General features: G+C 40.6%; 1 protein-coding gene across 1 annotated transcript in view; it reads right to left on the bottom strand.

The window, feature by feature from the left end:
* The window catches only part of qsox2 (quiescin Q6 sulfhydryl oxidase 2), an 86,387-nt gene that overhangs the window by 45,436 nt on the left and 23,694 nt on the right, over nucleotides 1–17,257 (bottom strand). Inside the window, exons 2-6 of the mRNA XM_070863745.1 lie at nucleotides 16,937–17,037; nucleotides 14,579–14,627; nucleotides 8,882–8,987; nucleotides 7,674–7,764; nucleotides 6,748–6,893 (exon numbers count right to left, since the gene is read on the bottom strand). Of these exons, the coding sequence (XP_070719846.1) occupies nucleotides 6,748–6,893; nucleotides 7,674–7,764; nucleotides 8,882–8,987; nucleotides 14,579–14,627; nucleotides 16,937–17,037 (493 nt within the window). The remainder of the gene's footprint in view (nucleotides 1–6,747; nucleotides 6,894–7,673; nucleotides 7,765–8,881; nucleotides 8,988–14,578; nucleotides 14,628–16,936; nucleotides 17,038–17,257) is intronic.

Below are 17,257 nucleotides of genomic sequence, written 5' to 3'. Positions count from 1 at the left end.
TGTATAGAGAACAAGTCAGCAAACTATTAAACCTGAGCTACAATCGTAGGAAGACATGACATGATATGGAATCCAATTGGTGCAGGCATTTTTGCACAGTAGTGTGATTGAAAACAATGGAAGTGTGGTACGTGATTAATCTGTGCATAGCTTTTTCGTGTGTAATGGCTGTTTAATGTAGAAGAATTCCGAGGCAAGAGGAGAAACATGTCTATCGTGTAACATCAAGAAGTACACTTCTATCCCGGATGGAGCGGGTGATATACTTTTTCTGGCTGGTTCTGTAAACTATTGCTCATGTACTGTAATGTGTTAAGTTTTGAACGTGCTTATTTGTACTGCAAAAATAGCCAACATGCTCCACCCTTTGTTTCTGATTGGTCCCCTTGGAGGATAAGCAACACCCTGAAGTTTCACAGGAATGTGTAACTGAAACCACCCATCCCAAGGTCTCAGACTTTGCAAATTGTAACTCGATCAACGTTGACTTCCTGAAGCGACAGAGTTCCCAGAAGACAGCAAGGGCCAGCCGAAGTGCCTTAGCCCAGTCCAAGTACATCCACAACCCCGCCCCCCAGCCTCCACCTCCCCACCCACCTCTCAGGCCCAAGCCGGCAGGGGAGAGAATCGGAGTATCATGTTCTGCTTCTCAGCACCACGCGCATGGAATGATTCAGGCTGGGAGAAGGGCGGGGCTTGTCGCCTGTCGGTCAAAAACATGCAGTATGAGCAGGGGGCGGGGCTTGACAGACATCGGTCTGTCAAAAATAGCGCAGTACATCGTTAAGTTTTACAAGTCTTAAATAAAGTATCATTGTATCCAGTGGAGTAGAGTCAAATTCCTTACAACAGGAAGGATTAAAAAAAGATAAATTCAGTAGGATGTTACCAGGGTTAAGGGTTGTTATCAACAGAGATTGAAGAAGCTAGGGCTAATTTCACTGGAGCAGAGGGGGTTAATAAGGAGGCATGAATTGACCTCCTGCAATTCATTTTGAGATGGTTAGTAAAGTCTTTATGTAAGAGGGTAGAATGTCGTGGAAGCCGAAAAACAATTAAGCAGCTCACAAGAGTGTGAAAGTAGATGAGGTGGCTTATGAGGAGAAAAATGCTGGTGCATAATATATACTTGTATGATACAAGGATATATTAAATCAGGTTATTTTAAGATCAGATTAACAAAGTTAAATTGCTTTCATTGCAGCACTCAATTTACTGCAAAAACCTACAGGTCAAGAACACATCAAAAAATGGATTACCAAGACATTTCAGTTTCTTTAAAAACGCTTATAAATTATAATAAGCTGGTGCCAGACAGTGGAAGCCCACATTCATTAGACAGGAGACATGCAAGATAATGTGCTTTTATTAACCTGAAATGGGCAACAAATGTTGAGCTGCATGTTCCATTAAACTCAGCGATTCTGAAGCATTAATCCTTAAAGCTACAGTCAGCGTTTATTTTCTGAAGTGCATGGTAAGCTGCCTTATGCAACATCACAAGAGTTACAATAGCTCGGGGCAAGAGTTGTTGTGCTAACAGGATGACGGACGCCTGCTTATTCAGTAGGCTAAAAGGTTAAAAGCACCAACAACAGACTTTATTGCACGAACCATGGCGTTTGTTCATTCAGCAGAGTAAAAAAAAAGAAAAAAATTCTTTCTACAGCACCATTAATTATTGAACAGTGTCGTTGATCAGGACTCGTGCAATCCCAACACAGAATTCATTATATTAAAATCAAAGATTTCTCCCTGCTTAAAATGTTTTCATACTGTCACTGAGCTATCAGGATTATATATAAATGCATACTGACTAGTTCAGAGCCCATACAACCCACCCCTCAAAAAACAAAACGGAATCTAACAACTTTACAGCTCCCAGTTCGAATGGGCTCAAAATTGGCCCACCTGTTTTTTTGGCGCACTCACCAGAGATGCGGCGACTTTGTAGGCTGAAAACAGCGCCAAAAAGATGTCTCCGGATTCTGGCCGCTCTGTGGCCTCTCCCATGGTTTGGCGCGGCGTGGTCTGTCGATTAGGGGATGGAGCTAGGGCTCTGCGCGAAAGACAGTGCCGGCAGCTCTCCGCATGCGCACTGGAGCGTTCACACATGTGCAGTAGCTCCTGCCGTTGACTATGCGTGCTGCAGCATGGGACCCGATGCGTCCTGCCCCTATCCTGGGCTGAGTGGCCTGCCGCACATGCCGGCCCGCTGTCTTCCCGAGCTAAGGCTACAACAAACAGGTTGGTGCGGGGAGAGTTTTGATCGGGGGTGGGGGGGTGATAACTGTGTAGCCAGCAATTTTAATGAGCTTACTCAAGACTTTCCTTAACCCTGTTGATGAAAATACTTTCCTACATAAAGAACATAAGAATTCCAAGCAGGAGGTACTTCTATTTTTTATTTGGATATTTTGAAAAAATTATGTAAATATGTTTTGTCTCTACTTATTTTGTAGTTTAAGCTTCCATGGATGCTTCTGTTGTATAGTAAATTAACTTTGCAAAGTTTGTCAGTCCTGTATAGCTGTTTGATCCTATTCTCATTCTTTAGTCAAGTCATTAGTATTTACCTGCACTGGTTTTTTCTGTGCGGCCACAAGTGACCACATTCGCTGGCCTAAGTTAGTTTGGAGTAACTATTAGGATGTGCAAAGTGGCCTAAATGGCCAAAATGGGCGTAGACGGCTGGTAACGCCCCCTTTTGAGAAAAAAAACCCAAAAAAATCCTAACTAATTCACTTACACTGGTAGAAATTGAATGTGCAATGTGGGGATTTTTAAGATACTCCAGAAAAATCAAGTTGCTCCAAAAAAAAGAGCAATTTTGAGTCCATTAATGCTAAAAATTACATTGCACAGTACATCAGACTATTATTTTTTGGGGGAAATCAGACCACTCAATTTAAGGGACTACATGTGCAACTTTACTTAGGGCAAGTAACTAATCCCACAAACTGAAAACAAGAAATGTTTCACAAAAGGGTAAAAGTATTCTTAAGCCTTTAGATTTAATAAAGTTTTAAAAAGCTTCATCCATTTAGTTTGAAAATGAAGAGACCGTGCACATTCTTTAGAATGGGGGTGAATCTAGGAGAAAATCCAATATTCTCTAATTCATTTCAATTTAAACTTAAAAAAAAATAATAATTCTGGGATGTGGGCGTCACTAGTAAGGTCGGCACTTATCGCCCATTCTTAATTGCCCTGGAGGTGGTGGTACTCCCACATTGCTATTAGGGAGTGAGTTCCAGGATTTTGACCCAGTGACGATGAAGGAACGGCGATATATTTCCAAGTCAGGATGGTATGTAACTTGAAGGGGAACTTGCATACGATGGTGTTCCCATGTGCCTGCTACCCTTGTCCTTCTAGGTGGTAGAGGTTACGGGTTTGGGAGGTGCTGCCGAAGAAGCCTTGCCAAGTTGCTGCTGTGCATCTTGTAGATGGCATACACTGCAGCCATGGTGCACTGGTGGTGGAGGGAATGAATACTGAAGGTGGTAGATGGGGTGCCAATCAAGCTGGATGCTTTGTCCTGGATGGTGTCGAGCTTTGAGTGTTATTGGAGCTATGCACACCACACGCACCTTTTTTTATATGCAATATAGGGGCAGGAATAAGTAATTGTTCCCCCATAGTTCTGCACATAGTAACACATCACTCACTGTTTTAGACAAGCGAACTGTTGCGAGGAAAAGCACAAAGTCAGACATCAGCGTGACACATGTGCAGGAAGTGCCTCCAGTTGCTGTCCAGGCTTAAAAGTACTTTCCTGGCAGCACAGCAAGCAACAAATCCAATGTTGGATGTGGAGGCTCTGCAGTCTGCGATTTGCTTCGAAGGAAAAGTGAGACTTCAGAAAATGGCTGTGCCCAGAAGGTCTTCAAGCAACCCCCCTGCCCCCCCCCCACCCCCCGAAAGCGAAGTCAAGTAAGCCAGTGCTGCACCAGAATCTCATAAAAGGTCTTCCTACAAGAACTCAAATTAAATACCGTCCAAGTAGGAATAATCAAAATCCAATGTACAAGTTGCTTCCCAATATTTAGAAGGCCCGAAACCATGCATGAAAGATATTCCTATACAACACATTTTGCACTTGACTTTGGGACAGGTCTTAAAGAATGAATTTGTCGGAAACTTCTACGATGCAAATACTGCTCCATTTTCCAATTGAGGATTAATTCGATTACTTTCATTTTTTATTTTAAATTCGTACCTTTTGCTGCTAAAGGCGACAGTCACTGAAGTTTTAAATGGCAACATTTCACTTTTATTGCAAATTAAGACGGCTTTGTTTAAAAACAAGGAAAAGAAATGCTCAAATGAAGTGTTATTTTAGCTCAGCCATTATAGTTGCTGAAATGTACACCCAAATGAAGTGAATCGGATCCAACAATTGTCAGGATGCTGCAGTCACTCCAAGCAGAGAGAAATGCAACCAACAGGTATGCGGCTCATCTGTCCATGCACACCAGTATTAAATTATTTTACGTTATTTCCAATGTGCTTCCTAAATTTGATTGTGAATTTGAAAAAGCTCCTTGCAAATGGAGCTTAAGGAGATCTGCTACATAAGAAAACCACAGGCTGTCCATTAGGGGACTGTGTATATAAACACAATGCCGGGTCTAAGCTCCACCAGATGCCCATTACTCCTGACTGAAATGCAGACTGGCGAAAGTACTACCGCACCCAATAGGATTAACCTTTCGGCCATTTTATTTCAGGGGTGGGAAGGGGAAATCAAAGAAAAATAAAGCAGAAACACACAAATAGGCTGAAGGCTGAAGACCAAAAACCTACGTAACAGTAGAACCTCTATTACCTGCACTCCAGATTATCTGCAAACATTTCTAGGCATGTCAGGGCCCAGTTTTGCATTCATCAGCTAAAACACAATTAATTGTTTTTAAACTGATTTTTCAGACTCTGGATTCTTGATCCACCAGGCTTCGTAGCAGTTGTACGGACAGTCAGTACTTGCTAGAATTTACCATCAGCGCAGCTCTGATCTTTAGACTCAGGTCAGGAAAGTAGCAGGCGTTGGGCTGCCAGCACTTTTAATATCACATTTTTAAAGTGGATTTTGTTATCTGCACCATGCTGAGAATTTGATCAATTAGTTAAACAGACCAATTAGAAGCTAAAATATTCACCATCAGGCCCAGCATAGGGGGACTCTCAAATATCTGGGACAGGGAAAGAGAAAAGAGGGTCCCACCATTATGGCAGTGAGCAAAATAAAATGAACTTCCCTCATTCATATTTTTCTCAAGCAAAAGTTTAAATAATCACATTGTTCATACATCAAAACTCAAATTGAACACTAAATTCCTTAAAAAGGCTAATCCTTGAGAAGGAGAACAAATAACTTGTTTAATTCCATTACTTTATACAGGGCAAAAGAAAGTATATTTAGACTAACTGGTTTACTGCCAACCTACCAAAAGGGGATTTGGATTCTTATGCTAATTGCTAACAAGAAACTTCAAATGAAATCCACAATTAGATTGAAATTTCAGTTCAAGTCAGTATAAATTTGTATTAAGTCAGAAGAGCATCACCTACAGAATGGTAAATATTGTTAATTTATTCTGCACTATTTGGACAATAACATGCTTAGGCACATTTCATTGGGATTCTGGTATTGATGTTTTAATATAAACATATCCAATCTACAGTACGAGAGGGGCCATGTGTTCAAGGGGTCAATGTACACTCAGTTACAAGAGATGATCAAAAAAGGCCGTGGAATTCAAGCAGTCAGGGGCATCACCAAACATAGTCTAAGGATAAGGGGTAAGCCATTTAGGACTGAGATGAGGAGAAACTTCACTCAGTTGTTAACCTGTCGAATTCTCTACCACAGAGAGTTGCTGATGCCAGTTCATTGGATATATTCAAGAGGGGAGTTAGATATGGCACTTTCGGCTAAAGGGATCAAGGAGTATGGGGAGAAAGCAGAAAAGGTGTACTGCTGTGAACTTATTGATCTTATCGAATGGTGGTGCAGGCTCGAAGGGCCGAATGGCCTACTCCTGCACCTATTTTCTATGTTTCTATGTAGAGAGACAAGTAAATAGTAATGTGAAGTAGTATAGTAAATTTTTAATTATGTGAGAGAAAAGCAGAGCCCTCAAATGAGAATCAATTTCCAATAGGGCTTTCTCATTACAGATGTGTAAACAAATGGGTCAAAACCCCATAACGAAAGGAACTCCTGGCACAAACAAAAGATGCCTGTGAAATTTTAATTGCACCATGGTGGCCAAATTGGCAAATGATTGACTTGACAAGCAATTGTCAAAAACAGGCAGCTTGTGGATACAAATCCACATCCAAGAGGAGAGAATTCAAAGTTGAATTTCTGCAGTGCATAATTACTCCTTTACCATCTATCCCCAAAGCCCGTTTCAGGGCAAAAGACAAGACTAGGCGATCTGCTGGAAAATATTTTCTGATGCATGCCCAGGAGCTAGTTCAAGTGACTGAGGGCAACTCTCCCTTTCCTCCCAAAGATGAAGTCACATGGCAAATACTCCGTACCTCCTTTTCATGCAGGGTAGATTGGGAACTCTCTGCATGAGGAACTTCAAGCAGGAACCCATATTTGACCTTTGTGGCATTGCACACTGGCTTTCCAATGCATTGCAGCTCTCCGCTTTTCCCCCTTTAAAATCTATACCATATGGTGAAAGATTCTGTACGCTTTGCTATTGCAAAAACTGTTGGTACACTTACATGTAAATTAATCCATGGGTGCCATTGGGATAGAGCAGGTAGCAAGATGGTACTGAACCAATACCGAGTTTCTCCAGCAACTTTTTGTCTGTATCCATTGCTCGTTTTACCACAATATTCTCATACTGCATCAAATCGAGTATCACCTGTTACAAAACAATGAAAACTTATAAGTATCATGGCATGAGTATTTTAATTATATAGATGTCCTAATGAGCACTTTTTTCATAATCAATCTCCCATTTGCTCGGCATACTAGTACAGGATGCATTGCAACAAACAGGGCCTGGGTTTAACATCTCCTCCAAAGAGCCAAGCCCTCTGGCAAGTGCACTGCCAAGTCTCTACCTAGATCATGCGCTCTTGCAATAGGTCTTGAATTCACAACCTCTACCTCAAGGAGTGTGCTTCCAAAGAAGCCAAACTACCACTTGTATTCAGACCAATGGCACAGATCCGAATCTAATTGTTTGCAATAAAACCATACAACTCTGTAACTGAAGACAACTTGAGTTCAAGATGCTGCATTAGGCCTTGCATTGTTTCAGCTCCTTACCGGTCGGTGGCATTATAGCAGACAGATTTGGACTGCTTTAGTTGATGCTGTACAAGAATTTGTTCCTTACAAATTCAGTTACATGTACATTCACGTGCTTAGTCTCTCAACCTCCCTATCACAGTAATGTGTCTTCATTGCTCACTGATCCTCATTTCAATGTTAAACAGACAGTGGAAAAGGGTACCAGACATCTCAGCCAATGCATATCAAAATTAGATTCAAGGTATAAACCCTTTTCTTGGGTTTTTTTTTTGAGGGGGGGGGGGGGGGAAAAGAAGAGACAGGGGGGAGAAAGGAAGGATGGGGAATAGAGTAGGAGGGAAAGGAAGACAACATCTGGGGGGGTGGGGAGAACTCAAAAACTCACCTCCCGACCTACATAGGACAACTCTGTTTCAAATATAACAGCTGTATAGTGCTTCTGGTGTTTACCCAACAAAGACAGGATAGAGATAGAGCTGAAATAAAGAGGAAAATGTTTTGAAGACTGGGCACACACTTCAGAAAGACATTTCAAAAGTTTTTAAAAAAGTGTACAAGGCATCTACAGTGACCATATCAGCTTTACAGTTAAAGAAAATTAGTATATACTGGAGGTTGCTTTTAAAACATTGCTCTATAAAATTTAAGTATATCGATATTTTAGATTTCTGCACAGTAAATGAATATATTTCATAAATAAATCAAGTGTTCAGGACCGTATGTTGGTGCAACATGGCAAGAGTCCAAACTAAACAGTACAATGTGGGATTCACACCCATAAGATTTTTATTAATATAAAAAGTGTTGCTAATTTTTGCCCACCTTCTTCTGAAGGCACAGACTCTTGCTTAGTTACGGTTGAGTGAACAGATAGCCATCAAGTACTTCACTCACATGGCCATTCCTCACAATCAAGCCCAGTGAGCATTGGCAGACTACTTGACTGTTGTGCTCATTGGAGACACCCCCAAATCTTTTCCTCACCCAGTTGACATACTTAGCCTTTCAAGTAGGGCTTGTTAGATGCCAATTAGGAATGTGAGCACGGGACAATTTATCCCCTCTCCAGCCGAGAGAGAGAGAGAGAGAGAGAGAGAGAGAGGCGGAGGCGGAGGGGGAGGAAAAGAAAAAAACATTTAGAATCGCGCCTTTCATAACCACCAGCTGTCCCAAAGCGCTTTACAGCTGATTAAGTATTTTTAAATTTTGAAGTGCAGTCACTGTTGGAATATAGGAATTGACAGAATCAAAGATAGGTTTGGCAGTGGGGTGACTGATTTGCTGCATAGTGGTGGGAGAAAATAGTTAAGACGTCTCTGCCTCAAATTAAAAAAAAGACATCTACACTTAAAAATAAGCACCTTGCCACTAATTTAAATGGGTGGCTAAACTGCCCAATGTCATAATTGATTGTCTACTTAAGAAATCCAATTGGACAGAGAGCATGCTTCACACCCAATTTCAGCCTCAATAATGGAGACTTCAACACTTAGTGGAAGACCCCCTTCAAATGTGTACCAAGAATAATCTACTGGTTCCATTGTAAGTAGCACAAATGGCATCACGGTGAAGAACTCATACTTCCAAAAGTACCTGGTCGCTTCCAGCACAGGGCAAGCAGGAGGCTTGTTTGCGCTTGTGTGATTTTGTAGAAAATCAATCATTATTTGTCGTACAGTCTGCAACTCTCTATCGGGCCCTGTAAAACAAATTTTCAAATGGTAATATTTGAACATAAAATCTTTTCTTCATTCTTGTGCCTAGCGAGATCAAATAAAATAAGCACCACTATTCAACACCTTTAGTGTCAGTCATCCACTGCAATTACAGACTCTGAACCAGGTCTCAAATCCTAGGTAACAATTAAGTTGGAAGATTGCTCCCTTCTGTATGTAAATTTCTATGATTCTATGTCAATCACATAGATCAGAGAAGTATAACAAAATACTAAAATATGACAATTAAACAGTATCAATTACAAGTGGGGAACTTACAGCAATAGGGATAACTTTTGGACGACAAAGTCTCAGTTGATACCACAAACTTGATTTCACAGTAAACAAAGAGCCATTTGTGTTTTCTTTCTCTAGTTCCTTCCCAACTGTAGCTCTGCATTTTCAGTTCCAATTAGTGGTTTGTATTTTGGAATTCTGGCTTGAAGGCATCAGAAGGCTGTTCCTTCATTAAAAAGTCTCTTAACTTTTGAAATCAACTGAATTCCTCCTAAATACAGAATTTATGGCGTTGAAAATTTAACAATTGATTTAGACCTTAATGGAGGATTTTGGTGAGAAAAACAATTCTTCATTTGAAAGGCTTGCTTCCAATATTTTTTTTACATCAGAGTTTTAAATCCTTGCTTAGGTGATTTAAAATATTATACATCTTTGTTAACTAGCAGGACAACTCAAATAATTTGGTAATCTACTGTATTACTTGTCAGCTTGACTTAGCTGGTAGCACTCTCGCCACTGTGTGTTTTAAGTTTCACTACAGACTTAAGCACTTAATCTTTGCTGATACTGTGGTGCAGTACTGTATTGTCAGATTGTCTTTCGCAAAAGAGGTCAAACCAAGATCCCATCTGCCTATTCAGGTAACATTCAACCCTCGAAAAAAGTCACCAGCAAATCAAATTCACTCATCATCTCTCTCATTTGCTGTTTGTGGGAACCTCAGTCTACAAAACAACAGTGATGGCACTGGATTGGTTGTGAAGCTCTTTGGTGCAACCCGAGGATGTTAAAACATGTTCATTTAAATGCAAGCTTTTTCTTTAATGTTTTGAAATGTTAATTTATGAACAGTTCCTCTCTCCATCACCCTCCCCCAATAAAGGAGAAAGGATTAAGAATTTGTTAGGTCAATTTAAGTACATGTATTTTAATTTTTGATTAACAAAAGTTGCTGAACACAAATTATTTGGGGAAAATGTTTGCTAATCTACTGTACCTAATAGAATTAACTCGAGTAACGTGAACCAATTATGCAAGATTTGATCATGAAATGTAATATTGATAAGAGTAATGCATTTAGAAACAGGTAACAGTAAACATGTAAAAATGGATATACATTTGAAGGGGAAAATATTGTAGGGCTATGGGGAAAGAGCAGCAATGTGGGACTAATTCAATAGTTCTTTCAAAAAAGAGCCGGCACGGGCACAATGGGCTGAGTGGCCTCCGTCTGTGCTGCAGGATTCTAGTGGGAATCACATGTTCATTTTCTTGCAAAAGATACTAAAATCATCTTTTCTCCTCAGGTGCCTTGACTAAGCCTGATCAAGCATCCCATTCACAAGACATTGCGTCGTATTGATGTACTATATTGCCACCCCTCTATCAACTAATGCAAAATACAAGACAATTAATTAGACACAAGTGTGTTGTTTATAAAACTAGATTCCCCCACCCCGACCTTTTGCTGGTTTTACCAGGGACACCAAGGGTACATAGATTTAGGTAATTGGTAGAATGATTAGAGGGGAGTTGAGGAGGACTTTTTTCACCCAGAGCATGGTGGGGGTCTGGAACTCACTGCCTGAAAGGGTGGTAGAAGCAGAAACCCTCATCACATCTGAAAAGTACTTGGATTTACACTTGAAGTACTGTAATCTACAGGTCTACGGACCAAGAGCTGGAGAGTGGGATTAGGCTGGATAATACTTTTTCAGCCAGCGCTGACACGATGGGCTGAATGGCCTCCTTCTGTGTTGTAAATTTCTATGATTCGTAGAACATAAGAAATAGGAACAGCATTAGGCCATACGGCCCCTTGAGCCTGCTCCGTCATTCAATAAGATCATGGCTGATCCGATCATGGACTCAGCTCCATTTCCCTGCCCGCTCCCCATAACCTCTTATCGTTTAATAAACTATCTATTTCTGTCTTAAATGTATTCAATGTCCCAGCTTCCACAGCTTTGAGGCAGCTATTTCCACAGATTTACAACCCTCACAAAAAAATTCTCATCAGTTTTAAATGGGCGGCCCCTTATTCTATCATGCCTAGTCTCCCCCATCAGTGGAAACATCCTCTCTACATCCACCTTGTCAAGCCCCCTCATAATCTTATACGTTTCGATAAGATCACCTCTCATTCATCTGAATTCCAATGAGTAGAGGCCCAACCTATTCAAGCTTTCCTCATCAGTCAACCCCCTCATCCCCGGAATCAACCTCGTGAACTTTCTCTGAACTGCCTTCAAAGCAAATATATCCTTTTGTAAATATGGAAACCAAAACTGCACGCAGTATTCCAGGTGTGACTTCACCAATACCTTATATAGCTGTAGCAAGGCTTCCCTGCTTTTATACTCCATCCCCTTTGCAATAAAGGCCAAGATACCATTGGCCTTCCTGATCACTTGCTGTACCTGCATACTATCCTTTTGTGTTTCATGCACAAGTACTCCCAGGTCCAGCTGTACTGCAACACTTTGCAATCTTTCTCCATTTAAATCATAACTTGCTCTTTGATTTTTTCTGCCAAAGTGCATGACCTCACACTTTCCAACATTATACTCCATCTGCCAAATGTTTGCCCACTCACTTAGCCTGTCTATGTCCTTTTACAGATTTTGTGTCCCTTCCTCACACATTCTATGAGAACCTAAAATACCTTATCTAGACCAGCTCGGCATCTATCTTGCAAAATTCAATATAGATTTTATTTTTCCAGGATCGATGCTACAATGGGAAGCAGATAAAAATTAAATGAAAATGACAGATCCAAGTGCTGGAGAGAAAACACTGCTCCTCTTGGTCAAATTCCCAGATTGTCAGCTGCAAGCTTCAAATCAAAAGGTGGATTATTTTAAACCAGGAAAGTAATATCTGGCCAGGTACCATTAAAGCTCAAAAGATTTGTCAGAACTGGCTATGATATTATATTTTAAAAATCACAGGTTCAGTTATATCAATGTTTTGAAAATATTGTTCTCTCCAAGGTATAGAAATAAGTGTTTCAATTAATTTTATATAAACAATGTTTTAGTCTTAGCGAACTCGACCAACAGAGGTGACTTTTATTAAAAGACTTACTCAACCGATGGTGATAAATTGAACATTCCCTAATTGGTCCAGAAAGGTCTGTTCTAGAGCCCTTGCTGTTGATAATATGCATCAATGACGTGGCCTATGGTATTCTAAATTGACAAAGTTTTGTGGGGATGTAACTAGATGAATTAACTCGAGTGATGTGGACCAACTATGCAAGATATGATCATGGAATTTAATATTGATAGATTAATGCATTTAGAAACATAAAAATGGATATACACTTAAAGGGAAAAATATTGAAGGGGAAGAGCAGTGGTGAGACTAATTGAATAACTTTCAAAAAAGATCCGTCACAGGCACAATGGGTTCAATGGCCTCCTTCTGTGCTGTATGATTCTACATATGTAACGCAAAATAATCCTATTTTGTAAAAGGCCAGTGGAATTAAGTGTTTCAGCTAAGCCCAACATCACAGAAAAAAATTAGTTGCCCCTCAAAGGAAGGACCTCAAGGTTCATGGGATTGTGGCCCACCCAAACTGATCTTCAAACAAAAAGAAAAGTTCCAACAGCAAGGTTAGGGAAATCAAATAAAAAAAGTTCCATGTAATGCCAGTCACAGAAGATATATTTTTTATCCACTGGCAGAGGCTGAAAAGGATGTGGAAATCATCAGATATTAATCATCTAGAGGATGCACTGCAGCAACGCGCCAAGGCTTCTTCGACAGCACCTCCCAAATCCGCCATCTCTATCACCTAGAAGGACAAGGGCAGCAGGCGCATAAGAACACCACCCCTGCATCCAAGCTCTCCTCACACCATCCGGACTTGGAAATCTATCGCCGTCCCTTCAGCGTCACTGGGTCAAAATCCTGGAACTCCCTATCGAACAGTAGTGTGGTAGTACCTTCACCACACGGACTGCAGCAGTTCAAGGAGGCGGCTCACCACCATCACCTTCCCAAGGGCAATTAGGTATGGATAATAAATGCAGGCCTTGCCAGTGACGCCCACATCCAGTGAATGAAATTTTTAAAAAGCTGACAGAATCTAGCTATTATAAAGCAATTAATAATAAAGCAAACTGGCTCCTTGGTGCACTGGATCACAAATCAAGTTAATTTATACTGGCATTGTACAGATGAATGGTAGGGCCATTTCTGCAGTATGACTCACATTTTTGGACATCTTACTTATAAAAGGATACTGTTACAACAGAAAGGGGGAGGGGGCAGAAGAGTGGCCAGCATAATTCTATGCCCAAGTTAGGGAGAAAGATTAAAGCAAATGAAAATATTTTCACTGGAGAAAAATCTCGGGCATCGTGACAAGTCTTTCAAATAATGAGAAGTAAAGATAAGGTTGAAGTAAGCAACTTACTTAACTTGGACAATGAGCATAGGTCAAAGGATACAAATACAAAATTCACAAACCTTGATTAAGGCTAGATAACAGACCCCACCCCCCCGACAGGATAGTGGAGCAGACTCACGGGGAAGGTAGTTGATTTGGGGTCAATTGACCTGTTTTTTTTTTTAAAAAGGAAGCTGGTTGGTTATCTGTAGATTGGGTGAGAGAGAGATACTATTATTTCTTGATTTTTTTTCTTCATGGAAGGTAGGCAATAAACATCAAGTTTCTTCAAATAACAAGTGGCAGTGGTGCTGGCAGGAGGGGGAGTGGCGGGGGGGGGGGGGGTGGGGAGGAAAGAGGAGAAAGGGGAAAAAGGACAAAACATCCATGATAGTATAATTATTCATGGACTCTGGAAGGACCAAATGACTGAATTCCCCTACAGGTTTAAGATTGATTTTATTTCTAACTGCCCTGATGGTTGGTAGATTTATACAGGAACAACTCGCTGACATACCTTTAAATATGCCGGAAGCATTGACACTTGGGGACTTCCCTAAAAATAATTATTCAAATATTAAAATAGGCTTTTTATACCTGTGAGACACAGCATTTACATTTGCTGGCCACCGCCCTGTTGAAATGGGATAGTTTTAGAAAATAAATCCAAATATCTACACAAAAGTTTCAACCAAGAACAGCTAATTAAATTATTAGGTAACTATTGCTTCCCCTTCTTTCCACCCTCAAACTGTTGTCGGATTTCAAACTCTTACTTAAAAAAAAATCAATTCTAAGCAAGAGTATTAGATTAGTATCGATATTACACAATTGGTTTGGCCTGAAGGAAACATGAAACGCCACGTGGAATAAAACATTTCTTCGATCTTACTGTGAGTTGTGGCAATTTCCCAGTCACTTGCTTTCGTAACATACCTTTGTAGCTTTCTCCTGTTGTGAACTGGGCTGCAAGTGCTTTGAAGTACTACAAGGGGAATGCAAAATAAAAATTAAAATGTTAACACAACAGGTTTTTAATGATAGCATATGAGATGGTGGAAATAATAGCTCTCTAACAGCAATTACTTTTTACAGAACCCAGAAAGTGGTGTCCTGTTGTGAAAATAAAAAAGGAAACCTGGCAAAAGAAAAAAGTAGATTCACCCCAAACGTCCATCATGAGGCGCTATATAAATGCAAGTTGTAGTCACCTAAATTGTATTTCCCCCCTCACCATGGTCATGTTCGGAAGCAAGGTCCAGTGGCCTGCCAAGTCATACCATTTGAAACAGAAGATGCGGCCTTTCCCATGAGAAAATGTCATTTTAACTGGGCCTCGAATTAATGTTCCAATTGCACATACAAATTCTTGAAAGATGATGGAAATTATTAGCACAGCTGCTCTAGCTAGAGCTTTAGAAGAGTACGCTGTCAGGGGAGTGCAAACGAGAATGAGACAACTGCCATTGCATTCACCTCAAATGTCTTCTGGATTTGACCCCAAGGAGACCGTGGAAAAATCATGCCCAGCTCTACAGATTATACTTTAAAGGGAAGGAGGAAAAACAGACGGTCCACCCCATTCTACTTTGTTCACTCAGCCATTTCCCTTCAGGCTGGCCAAGTTTGACATTCTGACTAAAGTAATGTTTGGTTGGGAAGTACTGTTTTATCAGCCATGTTTTCATCTCAATGGCAACACTTGAGGAGCACCTCTTAACAAATCAAGCCAGAGTAATAAATATCTACCCTGAAAGAAAAGAAAAACTTGCATTTATGTAGCACCTTTCACAATCACCGGACATCCCAAAGCTCTTTACAGCCAGTAACGTGTTGTCACGTTGTAATGTAGGAAACACAGCAGCCAATTTGCACTCAGCAAGCTCCCACAAATATGAAAATGATCATATAATGTTTTTGTTTTATGTTAAATGAGGGCAAAATATTGGCTAGGATACTGGAGATAACTCCCCTGCTCTTCTTTGAAATAGTTCCATGTGATCTTTTACGTTCGCCAGAGAGCAGACAGAGCCTTGAATAAACGTCTCATCCGAAAGACGGCACCTCTGACAGTGCAACACTCGATCAATACTGCACTGGAGTGTCAGCCTAGATTTTTGTACTCAAGTCTCGGAATGGGACATGAACCCACAACCTTTTGACTCAGAGGCGAGGGTGCTCCCAACTGAGCCCGCTGCAAAATCAAGGCCAATAACTCACTATGTAATGTGGAGTTCAGGTGTGAAAGAGCATAAAACTGAGCACCATTCCACAAACAAGAACAAAACTCTCTACACAAGTTTCATGAGACTTGGAAGAATGCTGTCTCGCACAAAATTGAGATTTGTTCAGTAAGCGTTGGCCAGGCTGGGCAATGTAGCAAAAAGAGTCACCACCTGCATCTGTGGTTAATGGGACAGAATTAGAAACATTCATTACAGTTTGTGAAATTAATAAGATTTCTGAATACATTTTCCTGCACTATAGCTCATGTAGAGCATTATCGTCAAGTCTGATCCTATTTCCTATGTTTTCAGCAAGGTTATTGCATTTGATAGCAATCAGGAATTAGAACTACTGACTTATTTTACCCCTCTTTAACCCAGGAGTGTTTAGGTCAACAATTGTTTCGCAACCAGGGTCTTGGTAGAAAATCAGTACAAACTAGGAACTGAACTTGGACGTTTAACTTTCTGCTACACCAGGTGATGCCTTTACCCGAGGTGTGCCTGTACCTCACTAGATCATTAAGATAATTTTATTCTTCTTTCATCCCTCATTGCTTTCCTGCACCAATTCCCAATTGGAGGAAAGGAAAAGGAAGCAGGTAATCTGCCCTCTCAAGCTGGGGCATAAGGAGGTATAACTGCTCTCCAGGGTGACTTCTGTTCTTTACCTACCCTGCAAGGTACACTGTGCTCCCAATCTCCTTTTGATGGCATTAAACCTGTGGGGAAGCCAATAAACTACATGACAGCCAACAGTGCATCGTCACAGCTTTGGCTGGAAAAAGTTAGCAAACAAAAAGTAACTGGTGTGTGTAATGCAAGATAACTTTATTGTGAAATGGGTTCAAAATTCGTTATTATTACAATGCAAGTGCCGTGCTCCATGCACAGGTGGATATAAAGGGACATCAAATTTCAACAGAACAGACGGTACATTGATACCAGCATCAATAAAGATGACCTCATTTTCATATCAAAATACAAAAGTTTGCAAAGCGAGTGGTTTACAGCTCAAAGACACACTTCTCTCCAAAAGCCATGCTCAGGTCATCAGGTCCGTCCTTACCCTAAAGGTTGGATAGAAGTGAACACCAAACTCTGTACAAGTGGCAAAATTCTTCTCCTCGGCACAGTCCATCACACCTACTCGGATTGCCAATTCCCAGTCTGAAAAGAAAAGTTCAGTGCATTATTTCCTGGCTGTCTGCTACATTTTGTAAAAGGCTTCAGTTATGGTTCCACCAATTAGTCACCTGTAATATATTGTAACTGAGAACAGCAGAGAAGATAGAAATGCATTTCATTCCCAAAGACATCAAGCTCCAAATATTCATCCTCCTCCAAAAAATGTGTTTTATCCACTTATTTAACCACTCGATTGGTTTGG

Source organism: Pristiophorus japonicus, chromosome 20 (genome assembly GCF_044704955.1).
Source record: "Pristiophorus japonicus isolate sPriJap1 chromosome 20, sPriJap1.hap1, whole genome shotgun sequence".
In the NCBI taxonomy this organism is placed as follows: Eukaryota; Metazoa; Chordata; class Chondrichthyes; family Pristiophoridae; genus Pristiophorus; species Pristiophorus japonicus.
The sequence above is the reverse complement of the archived record's forward strand: the minus strand, read 5'-3'. Positions and strand labels throughout refer to the sequence as shown.